Source organism: Antedon mediterranea, chromosome 3 (genome assembly GCF_964355755.1).
Source record: "Antedon mediterranea chromosome 3, ecAntMedi1.1, whole genome shotgun sequence".
Lineage (NCBI taxonomy): Eukaryota > Metazoa > Echinodermata > Crinoidea > Comatulida > Antedonidae > Antedon > Antedon mediterranea.
In genome coordinates, this window is record NC_092672.1 from 14,754,899 (window position 1) to 14,768,909 (window position 14,011).

Genomic DNA, 14,011 nt, shown 5'->3' on the forward strand with positions numbered 1-14,011 from the left:
TTTTGCATTAAAATGTTCTAGATCATAAAGGCTGTTTTGTACTTGCTATATTTGACCCCCATGATTTTATTTGGGTGGTCATTTGCCCTTCTGTGCAAAAATATTATTAATAGTGATAAATTGTTACCTTTGTAGAGTATCTTGGAGATACTTATTAGTCACTTGTTGGCTTCGTTTGGCCACATTTAGTACTTGCTGGCATATACGATCTTTCTCTTGTAATGCAACCAATTGATCTCTAAAATCAAACAGAACAGAAATTATAAACCTTAACAAGCAATTAAAGAAGAATTCTATATCTCACACTACTTTATAAGATAAAATCCACAATAACAAAAAAAAATCAAATTAAAGAAATTTTAGAAAATAAATCAAACAATAAAATGGAGATGGGCAGGACACGTCTTCACAATAACTGGACAAAGACAACAAGGAAAGTGGAGAATTTGATTATTAACAGTAAGGCCTACCCACACTCGCAGTAATAAAGTTTATTTGTATATGTTTATATATCTCCAGTACCCACACTCACAGGAAAATTTGCGATTCAAATGGCGACCAGAAATGATTAATACGTATTTACAGTATTGTCAAAGTATTGCAATACTATATCTAAATGTTTTAAGTTTATCCCCAAGGGCCCATAAATTTACCTACTTGTGGTAAACCAAATAATTATACTGGGAGAGTGAGAGATTGGAATGTTATATTCATTGCAAATAAATACATTTTTATAAACTATAAACTAAAACTAAATAAAAAATGTTTAAGAAAATGATGGTATACTCGAGCTGTTCATCCGGTTTTCAGTATTAAAAACAATTATCGTAGAAGATCATATCATTGTGTGTGGGTATTTTTTTTTAGACAGTGTATACCACAATCATTGAACATAAATTTGTTTTAATTGTCAATAACTTATTATCTAACTCAATTTAATTAGTAAACAGGGTTACATCAAGTGGTTAAAATCAGTACCAAAAGTCTGAACCAAATTTATATATAGATTAAGTGGTTTAATCTTGAAACATCATATTTATTTTAGGCCAAGTTATAAAAAGTAGTTTCTCGTCCCCACAGCCAAAACGTGCTACATGACAAATCCTTAATGCTTCATGAAAATATGCAATATATGTGAACGGACAAGCCAGACCAGTCGCTTGTCGGTAATCCCTGAACTGAGATAAAGCCTATAAAATAGGCAAAATCACATTAACACAAAAAAAATTGAAAAAAATATTTTATCGACTAAATCTCCGCAGTAAAGGGGTTAAGTCGTTTCATAAGCAGACAATTTATAAAGCAAGTATACAATGTAGACATGTTACATAGAAATATACTAAAGACATTTAACGTGTTAGAAGAACCTAATAATTTGACTTTCTACACCGGGCGGAAACCCATTCACAGTCACGAAAGTTATTTGAGCGAATACTCTACTTGGCCTAAAACACTAGCTCTGCATTTGAATTTAAATATTTGACTTGCGGTTAGGAAAATAAAAGGAACCATCATTTTATAATATTACTATTAATAGGCTATTAATTGACCTATTAAAGATCGCTAAATAAATTTGTTTTTTTGTGGTAGCTCTCTATTCTAGTTTAGCCTCCCTGTACACTTTATCACTGTACGCCTCACATTAATAAATAATACAACGCGAACTCTAATCAACACACGTGTACAAAATCCCGATGAAAAACAATTTAGATGAATTATATAAACTTTCTAATTTATTGCTTGACTAACAATTAGAGAAAAAATAAACTTTGTTACATACAGTAATGATAACAATTGAAACAAAACAACTGATACCCACGTGTGTGTTGTTGTTGCAGGTGTCGTACTGGGAAAGCTACAAAGTGTATATTTTTAGTATAATATGTTATGTTGGGTTTAAAGCAACATTCCAACCTATTTTATTAGGAAAAAAAGTGTTTCATAGGGTTGTGAAAAAAAAAATCTCATGGAATTGAAATTAAAACACAACAATTCCTGGAACATTGGAGTAATTTTTAGCTATCTGTATTACTTTATTTACCTTTCTGTGTTCTTTTTCCGCTTCTCGCACTTCTGGGTTTGTAAAATATCCTTTTTCATTCTGTGAATGGCCTCTTCGGTTGCTTCTATTTCAAACCTTTTCTCTTGGGTAGTTAGTTCATTTTCAAACATTATGCATTTTCCTTGTTCCAACTCTATTTCTGAAAGCTCATATCTTAAAAAACAAAACAACCTATTGAAATATTTGTATACTTATTGAAGTTCACGAAGTAAAACAATGAAATTGCCTAATAATAGTTTATTTTCTACAGCTGGCCCATCCAGTAAAATCTATAAATAACTATTCTCCTGGCATCATTTTAAAATTGTTGTAGATGACTAAAAAGCTTCTATTCTCATACTGAAAAATCAGCCAATCTTCAAACAATATGAACAGAACAAGGAGCTTCTCTAAAAACTGAACATCTAGCATCTAGATTGGGGCAAGTTTATATGTCAGAAAAAAAGTTTTCTTGGGTAGAACAATAGAAATACCCTCAAGCAGTATTAGTAGATCACTCATTGCGAATGTAAAATGTATCCTATAATACATTGGTATCGAATTTAATTTAAATTTCCCTTTAAAAGATATTTTAAAATCTTACTCTGCATTATCTAGTCTGATAATAACTTGCTTTTCCAAGTTCTCTTCTGCTTTATACTCAAGATTAAGTTTCTCTTGTTTCGATTGAAGAAGATACACTTTAGCCATGTTTCCTTCCGTGTAACATTTCTCAATCTGGCCAAACACGTGATTGCGTTCTAATTCAAGAATTTCAATATTTGTTCGGCATTTTCTCAATTCATCTCTATCAGAACACAAAATCCATTGAATTTCTTAGTAAATGGATTGCACATTCCATTTCATAAAAAAATATCATATCATATAAAAAAGCAAATTACTTTTACGTAATACCTTTTACAATTTAAAAAAAATTTGAATTCCAATGGAATTTATAACATTATTGATTTCTTCATGAGTCGGTGTCAGTTTATTTCAAAATCAATGTCTATAGACGGAAAGAAACGCTATTCCTCCACTGAAATTTATTCAGATTTTTTTTTTTCTTAAGTTCCGTTCATTTTTATCCTAATATGAATGTTTTATGATGAAATAATAATTTTGAATTGTTTCCCCGTAGTAAATCAACAAAAAGTTTGCAACACTTTACCTTATCCTGTGTACTTCATTCTCCTTTCTTTGCACTTTTTCTGATAAGAGGTTATTACGTTTTCTTATTGCTCTCATTCTCAGTTTCTCTTCACGTCCTACCTTCTGTTTTTTAAAGTCTTTGTTTATATCACTTCCAATGATATTTTCATGGCTATTAATAAACATAATTTAATAATTTACTAAATCAATAGTGTAATATTGTGTAAAAATAACGGATATGCATCAGTTTGAGATCAAAGCTTCCGTGTCCCTTGCCGACAAAGACAGTAGGAGAGCACGTTCTATTCATTAATCCATGTTTAGACATTCTGATTCCAAATGTTTAAGAATGATCATGACCAGATATGAATAGTAACTATGGCCATGTTTGGACATAACCTTAATCATCCTTGATACCATGGTGGGCTCTTATATAACATACATATTAATAAGAGTGTGTTTATATAGATTTTGGACATTATACTTTGCTTTAGATAAAAATGTTTAGTTACTTGGAAGTAAAAAGATTCTGATATAAAAAAAATATTCATACTTCAGTATTGGAGGGTCATCTTCACTTGAACAAAACTCTGAATAACTATCCATCTCAAAAGAATCGTCGCCAGCCTTGTGGGTCCATGTGGTTGGTATTGCTGACCGTTGCTGTTGGTCACAAAATGGACTTGATAAGTCATCTTTTGTGTCCATAACTGTTAACAGTTAAAGATGTATTGTCACCCTGAAAAAATATTTTATAAATGTTTATTTTAATGTCACATAATAGTTATTCAGTTTGACTAAAAGGTGGATCGAGAAAAACATTTATTTACCTTTAAAAAAATAGTCAATGGGTTTTAAATTGTATTTTTTAACCGTATATTTTGTTATTTATAAGTGAAAACATTAATTTTTTATACAGAAGTGGGTGATTAACTTTATTAACACTGCGAATAACAAGTTAAATTCTTAACAAACAGAAATAACACCAGGAAAAAGAAAGTATTTAAACCCACCTTTTTATCGCGGTGACTTTCCTTATACTTTACACTGAATTTTGCTTATCTTTTTACCGTTGGATTTTTGCCCATGAATTTAAATAAATAAATTTTTTTTTTCAATCATACATTGAATGTAGGCTTATCTTTTAAGAACATGTTAGTTCTTATTGTCCACAACACTGTCTGTTAAGGAATTACGCATTTTTAAGTGACTTGACTACGAAAATATGCTTGTCATGCTATGTTATTTCTGTTGGTTATGCTTCCCTGCAGAGCATTGTTTGTCATCGATCGAAGATGTCTTCAGTTTCATGAAAAGGCATATTAAACCATAAAAAGATCAATTCAAACACAATATAGGCCTAGTAGCTATTACTCAGTAGTACTACTCAGTAGTACTACTCAGGGAAAAATTTCATCTTAAAATTTTGTTTAGCAATATTGCTAATAAAACTGATTTTTGAGTCGAGAAACATAGTTTTCTATCGTATATTTTGCTATACAATTGTAGAAATGTGTAGCAAGAAGGTTGTTTTGTATAGTTTTTTGCTATGCTACACTGGCGAAATTATTCCCTGCTACTAACTTAACTACTAGCCTCTGGCCTACTTTTGTCTAACACTAAAAAGAAAATGCTAGCTGCCTCCTAGGCCCTACTAGAGAGATAGGTCTACAGTAGGCTGGGACACGAGAGAAGTACTAGGCATAACTAGAAAGGATGCTATTAAAGTCGCCCCATTGCAAAGTCGCCCTATACAAAGTTTCTTCTCACAAAGTCGGCCCAAAACAAAATCGCTCCATCGCAAAGTCGCCCCTAAACGTTAAAATAGTTATAATTGATATTCTTGGGCAACTTGAACACAAATTAACATGAAACGTGTAGGGAATAAAAAGGGGAAGCACCGCGCCATGTAGTACTACAGTAGCTCACAGTACATCGATAAAAAGGGGAAGCCCCGCCATGTAGTACTACAGTAGCTCACAGTACATCGATCGGCAAGCACCGCGCCATGTAGTACTACAGTAGCTCACAGTACATCGATCGGCAACGCTCCCATCAAACCATAATATTATTAAATAACAATAGACATATACTTGTTAATAAATGCAAATGATCAATAAGTAGCCTATATAATAGGCCCTAACAGTAACACTCATTGTCTTGGATAATGCTTTTTGTTTTAACTAATCTATATATAACACATTTATTATTATATTATCCTAAAAAATAAGCTGGTATCCATTTGTATTGTAGGTTGAAGAAAGATTCGTATAATTGTGGATCTGGTAACTAATTTTAAAATCATATTAAATTAACATTTTCAAAACTTAAAATCAGTGGTAATCTTTTTAGAAACTTTCAAAACAGAACTATTTTTTAATGACTTTCAAAAAGCACATATTATTTATATAATAGGATAAACATTAATGTATACAACATTTAGCGTGACCAAAGTAACAACGGGACCAGTAACAACATGATCGATATCAACGAAACCGATGATTAAAACAGCGTACTAGCGACAGCACTTCATAAAGGTTTAAATACCATACCGAAATAAAACTGTGGGTCAACTTTGCGATTGGGCGACTGCGTTGGGGCGACTTTGCGATGGGGTGACTTTGCGTTGGGGTGACTTTGCGATGGGGCGACTTTATATTGGGCGACTTTGTAGGCTATTGGGCAACTTTGCGATGGGGCAACTTGACTGTATCCCGCCCTCGGGCTAGGCTACTAGGCTAGGCCTAACTACCTAGCCTAGTAGGCCCCTACCTCTATCTAGGCCTGGCCCTAGCCTAAGTCTCTAGTAGGCTAGTAAACCTAACTAGGCCTCCTAGGGCTGGGATATCCCTACTAGGCCCTAGGGCCTAGAGGGCTAGTAATCCTAGCCCTTGTTAGCCTAGCTAGTAGGCCAGGCCTAGGCCTAGGCCTAGCTAGGCTAGTAGAGTAGGCCCCTAGCCTAGCTAGGCCCCTACTAGCATAATAGAGGCACAAAATGGAATAACTGTTGACACACACACCACGGAATTATTACTCTCACATGGAGAGCGTAGTATGCCTTATCAATTAGCTACTACTAGAGCTAGGCCTAGGCTACGTTACGTTAAGCCAACTGTAGCTAGGCCCTACTAGTAGAACTAACTTGGCCTGGTGGTAGTAGTAGCTTAGCAGCAGCCTTCGAGTCGTCCTGTGGTGGTGTTGTGTGTGGTGTTGTTTTGGAAACGTAAAACAAACGACCATGAAAAAAATTAAAAAGTAGTATGGAACGCCGTTAGTGCCTTCGTCGGCTCTTTTTCTGTTCGACTCTGTATATAAAGGCGTGGGGGAACTCACTCCCTTCCACATTCTCAAAACTTTTCTATTGTTCTCAATTTTTCATTTATTCATTTATTCATTTAGCATCCATTTAACAATACATTTAAAATACATAACAAAGAAAAAATACAAACAATTGGGATATTAAAATTGAATGGATGCAAGGACGACCCATAAAATTGACATGTCAATTTATTTCCAATGGGGTCCATTGCAAGAGAAATCGGAGATTATGTGAAAGACATAATAAAAATCACATATAAAATGTTAAAAACGATTTATCATTTATTATCATTTATTATACAAATTCTTCATAATTTATATACTGTACAATTTTTACAATTTCAAATCAAATTACGTTTTCAAAACTCATGTTCCTGTCTTCTTATATTCCTCACTTTTATCAAACAATTTCATGCTCTATAATGCAATACATGTATAGGCCTACTTCTCTTTATGCTTTTTAAATTCTTTTGTTATCACCTTATCTTGTTACCAGTCTATTTGTTAATTCTTTTTGATATGGTAATCCATTCTTTCTAACAGATAATCTTTAGGTAAATGATGTAATTCCTATTCTAGATCAACTTCTGGTACAACTTCTGGTACATAACTATGGTGATGTTTCCTTCCAATATTTTACACCATCTTTTACATTGATCGACTAAAATCTGCCTACTGGTAGTGGTTGTGACAGTGCCCAGAAATATAAATTCTTTGTATCATAAGTACATATATTTAGATGGTTACTCATCATGGTTAATCCTGTATATATTTAGTATTAGCTTTTGAATGTCTATGACCAAGGCAATCTGAACAATCTATCATAACATACTTTGATCTGTGGTTAGGCTTCGATTTGATCGAAGTAGACACAATATCTCAGATTTTTAACATTGTTTATCTCCGCCAAAGAGGTATATATGTAATCGGTTGCATGTGTCTGTCTGTTTGTTAGCAGGATTACTTAAAAAGTAATGAAAATACAGATAGATAGTGGTCAAGCACCACTCCGTTAAATTTTGGAGGCAATGCGAACCACGGTCCCAACTTTTAATATTATTTTCCGACCTGCTAGTGTTAAAAGATAGGACAGAATTTTGGAAAAGTAACGTAAACTGATTTTGCATTTTTCTCGAGAACTGCTTCACAAAAACTGTAATTTAAAAAAATAAGTACGGTAGATTTAATGTAAAGTTTTTTTTTATACGAGTAGAAAAAATATATATACATATTTCTTTTTAAATTCACCTGTTTGTTTTTGGCGTTCCTGTTCTATTGTCAGTTAACTGAAAGTATTGTTAGTTGAGAGGCTGGTTACATAACCTTTACACTAAACTCCCATACACATGCTTGTAGTGAAATTAGCCTAAATCATGCACAAACACACACACACCAATATATATATATATATCTTTCCGGATAAATCTTATGTAGGAGAACGTTACAGTAGGCACTCTCGGAATAGCTTTCTAATTTTTTAATTAATTAAAATAATGCTTACCGTTAACCTTCATTTTGACCATGTTGATATTAAAATTCATAAAACCAGATGATGTTAATACTCACTTTATTGTTTTTCTCCAAAAAGTGCCTTTTATACCTTCCTTAATTAATATATTATACGTTTATTAAATACATTGATAGTAATGTTATGCAGTTCGTATAGTAAGTTAAACTTGCCGGTCTAAAATTAAAAACATCAGGTAGTTAGTTTTTACAAATACATATCGCATTATGCTTCACAGTATTTTATCATAGACTTCACATGCATGATCATCTTCACTTATAGGGCTTGATAAATATTATCATTATATACATAAGTTGATAAACTCATCCATCCTTGTAACAGGTTTCCATTTCTTACTAGTAGACCTATGTAGAGATAACTGTCGTCGTCATCATCATAATAATGATAATTTAGGTATTTGTATAGCGCCAGAATCAACTAAACCGAAGTAAAAATCAAAGGCGCTTATATTGGATGTTAAAAAGATGCGTTTTAAGTTCTTTAAAAAAAATAGCAATAGAAGTTGATTTAGTAAAATGACGAGGGAGAGAATTCCAAAGAGAAGCAGCAGAGAACATAAAAGACCTTTGTCCATAAGATTTGGTGCTAATTCTAGGAACAAGTAGTAGGTTTTGATCAGCCGAACGAAGACAAGCAAGAGGGGTGTAGGTGGGAAGAAAATCAAGGAGATAAGTAGGTTGTTTAAGAAGTAGCGCTTTAAATGTTAGTAAAAGGATCTTATATTTTATACGGGAGTCAATAGGTAGCCAATGGAGGTTATATAAAATAGGAGATATGTGTGTAGTAAGAGTTAGAATGCGTACAGCAGTGTTCTGGAGACGTTGAAGTCGATTCACTAAAGATTTCGATAGGGCAAAAAGTTGCAATAATCAAGCCGAGAAGTGACAGAGGCATTTATTAATGTAGTAAAGGCAGTAAGCTTTGACAGATACTGTAAGTTAGTAGTTTTTGTAACATGACTTATATGTTTGTTGAAAGATAAAAATTCATCAAAATAAACCACAAGATTTTTAACAAAAGGTGATGGATAAATTGTACAGGAATTAAAAGAAATCGAGGGAATATTGAATTTGGAACGTATTATGTGTTTGGTGGAAAAAATGATAAATTCGGTTTTAGAATTGTTAAGCAAGAGCATGTTAGATGCTAGCCAGGATGATATTTTAGAGAGAAAACTTTCAATTCGTTTAGTTATATCGTGAGATTCAGAAGGATTAAAATCGGCATATAGCTGTAAGTCATCAGCATATAAGTGGTAGTGTAAATTGTATTCTTTAATAATTTCAGTGAGAGGAGAAATATATAGAGATCTTTACAATATTTTTGATACAACATGGAAAAAAAACAACTTCACATGATCTCATGTAAGGTTTATATTTAAATCTATTATGATTATTCTTAGTACCAACTGGATGAAGTTTACTTAGTATTTCCCATATAGCACACACTGTTTTTCACATTGATAACACCATGTTTAAGCTCTAATCGGTTAAGATCTCACTGCTTCAATGTCAAAATAAGATATAGCATGTGGTATTAAAACCAGATACATCTGTCATCCTTCTCCAATAAGCCTATCTGTTGAGATGTCTATCAACATCTTCAATTAGTGTTGATTGTGTAAACACAATATTTTTATTAGATGTTTCAGCAATATCACCATCTTTTGTGTATTTAACAGTTAAAATTAATTGATACTTACATTTTTTTTACCATATTTAATGAGGGTGATCCATCCAGCAATTGCTGATCATTAGGGACCCTCAGAGGTTCACAAGACAAATATAAAAGTCTTATTACAAGTCTTTGGGAGTGGATTTGTAATTGTGTCCTTAGAAAAAATCCTGACATGTGACGGGACTTGAAGCCAGGACCCTTGGAGTGGTAACCAAGCATCATAACCACCACGCCACAACTCCTCTCAGATGCAGGAAATATTTTTAAGGTATCAGTCAACTTTTTATAGATAATTTCATGAAACAGCTTGAAGAATGTAACAGAATGTTTGAAATCCTCTCATTTAATGTAATGACAAATATTTCTTTGAGTAGGAGTTTAGTACACTTAAAATATAATGTTTTTAACTCGATCTAGGTATTGGATCATAATACCTAATATCTGGAACTGAACTCCTTCTTGCACTAAATAAATATTTATTATTATGTTGTTTGTAATTTATTTCAGTAAGTTCACCTAAGATTAAAATAAGGTAGGATTACCAAACCTAAGTAGTAATACACTATTCATTTAATACATTTCGTTTTATTTACATTGAAAGTATCTATTTTTATTTCATCGTTTTTGTTTTTATTTATTATTTTAAGTAGTAAATTGTATTAGTTTATATGCATGTGTATTGTTTCTGGGGTCTTTCTCAAGACAAGAAACTTAATTTCTTCTAGAGAAGACCCCAAATGATGGCTTATTACCTTGCTTTCATTTAAATATGTACACACCTACTGTATATATTACACTGTTAAAAAATATGCCATTGTTGAACAAATAAATGTTTTTTGAACTTTTTTGATTTATATTTAAAAATGTTTTTAGCTTTTATTTAAAATCTTAATATTTGTCATTATAGTCTCGTTGATATTTTGAGAATGAAAGTTCTTTAGAGATGATTAGGTGGAAAAAAGAAATTGATATTTTTTTACTGTTCTCATATTATTTTTGAGCCATTTAACTAAAGACTAAACTTTCTATGTTTAGTTTTTATGAGAAAGGATAGAATATAACAATTTGAGAAATCCAAGTAATTACCACATATTATATAAAAGCAAGTGTTTTTCATATCTATTTTTTATGTAAAAGTACTTAATCATGGAAATATTCAATTTCATTATTTTGTGAGTATCTAAAAAGTTAATTTATTGATAATATATTTCAGAATAATGAGAAAATGTAAAGAAGACATGGAAAATAAGAGGGAGTTGAGAGGAAAGGGTAATTTTTTAAGTTTAAATGTATAAAGAAGAGTTTGGAAATGTGATTTGATTAGTTAGAAATTGTAAAAATAAACAATTATAAATCATTTGAGAAAACAGAAAAGTTTTAGGAATGTGAGGTTAGACCCCTTTATACATCTGAAGCCAACTGATCTTCGAAAAGAAGCCCCCCACCCGGTGGTTGCAAAAGTAATTTTGAAAAGAAGCTCATCTTGAAAAGAAGCCCAGTGGGCTTGATAGACTGTATTTGAATGTCAATAGAAATGTATGATTGTGTATCACATCAATATATTTATGACCTTACAACGATTCATTATTTTAAGAATCATGCCTCATATTTATTCTACAAGTATTGTTTTCCAAATGGTACTTGTTTTTGTCCGCTTCGTTGAAAAATATGTAAATTGGCAGGAAATGTCTAAAAAATCATATTATTGTACTAGCAATTCACAAAATTTACAGCATTCCCTTGAAAAAAGGCCCCTTCTTCATAGCATAACTAGAATTCTACTTTTTGTTCATATTTAATACAAATATAGTCGACTGTCCAAATACCGGACTCACTGAAAACCTCTCCAAAACCAGATTTGTTTGAGTTTCAAATGGTACAACATTCATTTTTACTATTTAGAAACACATTCAGAATACAAGACTTTACTGAAAACAAGACACATTAGGCTAGCCCAAACGTGTCCGGTATTGGGATAGTTGACTGTAGTTGCCATGCACTAGTGCATGAAAAAAAATAATCGCTTCTGGGGTTTTATAGAAAAAAAATGCAACCTACATTTTCAAGTGTAGAATTTAATTTCAGTTATGATTACACAAAATGGATTACACAGTTCATGGTCTACTGAGGATGTCTAGTTTTAGCTTAATTTCACAAACTTTTTAAAAGCTGTCTTGTTCAATGCCTGTGCTCATCTCCAACAATGTTTTAAATATGAAAAACACACATCTTTTTACAACAGTTTATTCTTTAATGCATGGGATATGTAGGAATTACAGGAATCAATAAAATCCAAGTATTTATATTTTATAAACTTATTTAAGACTTTTGTTTTTGGGTAGGCTTCAATACTGATATTCTTAATACAAATAGCTAAAGATCAAGAGTTGCCAACAAGTCCTGTGCCTGTAAGAAAGAATTCATTCAAGAAGTAAATTAAATTTATCTCTATCCATAATGATTATTATTATTTATGAATTTAAGTTAAAGCTTTGTTAGATATGTTTATATGGCAATGATTGTTAATAATAATTAAAAAATTATTAGTAGTATATAAACAATTGTACCTGTAAAGCCAGCCTCTGGTTTATTTGAAGCTGTAAAAGAAAAAAAAGAAACAGCTGTTGGTAACTTAATACTAGATGTAAGAATTACAAGTGAAAAAAGAAACAGCTGTTGGTAACTGTATAATACTAGATGTAAGAATTATAAGTGAAAAAAGAAACAGCTGTTGGTAACTGTATAATACTATGTGTAAGAATTATAAGTGAAAAAAGAAACAGCTGTTGGTAACTGTATAATACTAGATGTAAGAATTATAAGTGAAAAAAGAAACAGCTGTTGGTAACTTAATACTAGATGTAAGAATTATAAGTGAAAAAAGAAACAGCTGTTGGTAACTGTATAATACTAGATGTAAGAATTATAAGTGAAAAAAGAAACAGCTGTTGGTAACTGTATAATACTAGATGTAAGAATTATAAGTGAAAAAATAAACGGCTGTTGGTAACTGTATAATACTATGTGTAAGAATTATAAGTGAAAAAAGAAACAGCTGTTGGTAACTGTATAATACTAGATGTAAGAATCATAAGTGAAAAAAGAAACAGCTGTTGGTAACTGTATAATACTATGTGTAAGAATTATAAGTGAAAAAAGAAACAGCTGTTGGTAACTGTATAATACTAGATGTAAGAATTATAAGTGAAAAAAGAAACAGCTGTTGGTAACTGTATAATACTATGTGTAAGAATTATAAGTGAAAAAAGAAACAGCTGTTGGTAACTGTATAATACTAGATGTAAGAATTATAAGTGAAAAAAGAAACACCTGTTGGTAACTGTATAATACTATGTGTAAGAATTATAAGTGAAAAAAGAAACAGCTGTTGGTAACTGTATAATACTAGATGTAAGAATTATAAGTGAAAAAAGAAACAGCTGTTGGTAACTGTATAATACTATATGTAAGAATTATAAGTGAAAAAAGAAACAGCTGTTGCTAACTGTATAATACTAGATGTAAGAATTATAAGTGAAAAAAGAAACAGCTGTTGGTAACTGTATAATACTATGTGTAAGAATTATAAGTGAAAAAATAAACAGCTGTTGGTAACTGTATAATACTATATGTAAGAATTATAAGTGAAAAAAGAAACAGCTGTTGGTAACTGTATAATACTATATGTAAGAATTATAAGTGAAAAAAGAAACAGCTGTTGGTAACTGTATAATACTATGTGTAAGAATTATAAGTGAAAAAAGAAACAGCTGTTGGTAACTGTATAATACTAGATGTAAGAATTATAAGTGAAAAAAGAAACAGCTGTTGGTAACTGTATAATACTAGATCTAAGAATTATAAGTGAATGTAATACAATAAATGCAAATTTAGATATGACACATGGTGAATGCAATACATACTGTACACACAATTTCTAAAGAAATGTTTTTTTGCCAGCTAATAATACAAAATGAGTAATTCGACTTTGCTTTTACCTTCATAGACTTCTTCTAGAAAGTTGGTATCATTACATGGTGCATCAATTTTGACAGAAATGATACATTGTGGGTAGATACCTAAATCTGATAAGTTAATCTCATTACTGTGAGTGGTAAGGCAGACTCCATCCAACATTAAAGTCTGATCAAATGGAGCAACAGAAAAGGCATGCATCACCTGAATAAAAGAATAGTGAATACTGGATAATTTATTGTCTACACTTGTTATACCATTCCTTAGCAGGAATTATTATTTCAACTATCTTTAAATTCGGTGACCTTTTCAGTTTAGCC

At 31.5% G+C, this 14,011-nt stretch overlaps 2 protein-coding genes across 4 annotated transcripts in view; both read right to left on the reverse strand.

Moving 5' to 3' along the window:
- The window catches only part of LOC140044949 (cilia- and flagella-associated protein 74-like), a 40,982-nt gene extending 37,050 nt beyond the window's left edge, over positions 1 to 3,932 (reverse strand). For both annotated transcript variants that reach the window (XM_072089663.1, XM_072089662.1), the window contains exons 1-5: positions 3,747 to 3,932; positions 3,213 to 3,365; positions 2,646 to 2,849; positions 2,042 to 2,215; positions 128 to 238 (exon numbers count right to left, since the gene is read on the reverse strand). In XM_072089663.1, coding sequence (XP_071945764.1) covers positions 128 to 238; positions 2,042 to 2,215; positions 2,646 to 2,849; positions 3,213 to 3,365; positions 3,747 to 3,901 — 797 coding nt within the window. In that variant the 5' untranslated portion in view covers positions 3,902 to 3,932. The remainder of the gene's footprint in view (positions 1 to 127; positions 239 to 2,041; positions 2,216 to 2,645; positions 2,850 to 3,212; positions 3,366 to 3,746) is intronic.
- Positions 3,933 to 11,304: 7,372 nt separating this feature from the next.
- LOC140044952 (ubiquitin carboxyl-terminal hydrolase 48-like) overlaps positions 11,305 to 14,011 on the reverse strand; it is a 60,433-nt gene continuing 57,726 nt past the window's right edge. For both annotated transcript variants that reach the window (XM_072089671.1, XM_072089669.1), the window contains 3 exons: positions 13,715 to 13,895; positions 12,284 to 12,313; positions 11,305 to 12,122 (listed from right to left, as the gene is read on the reverse strand). In XM_072089671.1, the coding sequence (XP_071945772.1) occupies positions 12,097 to 12,122; positions 12,284 to 12,313; positions 13,715 to 13,895 (237 nt within the window). In that variant the 3' untranslated portion in view covers positions 11,305 to 12,096. The remainder of the gene's footprint in view (positions 12,123 to 12,283; positions 12,314 to 13,714; positions 13,896 to 14,011) is intronic.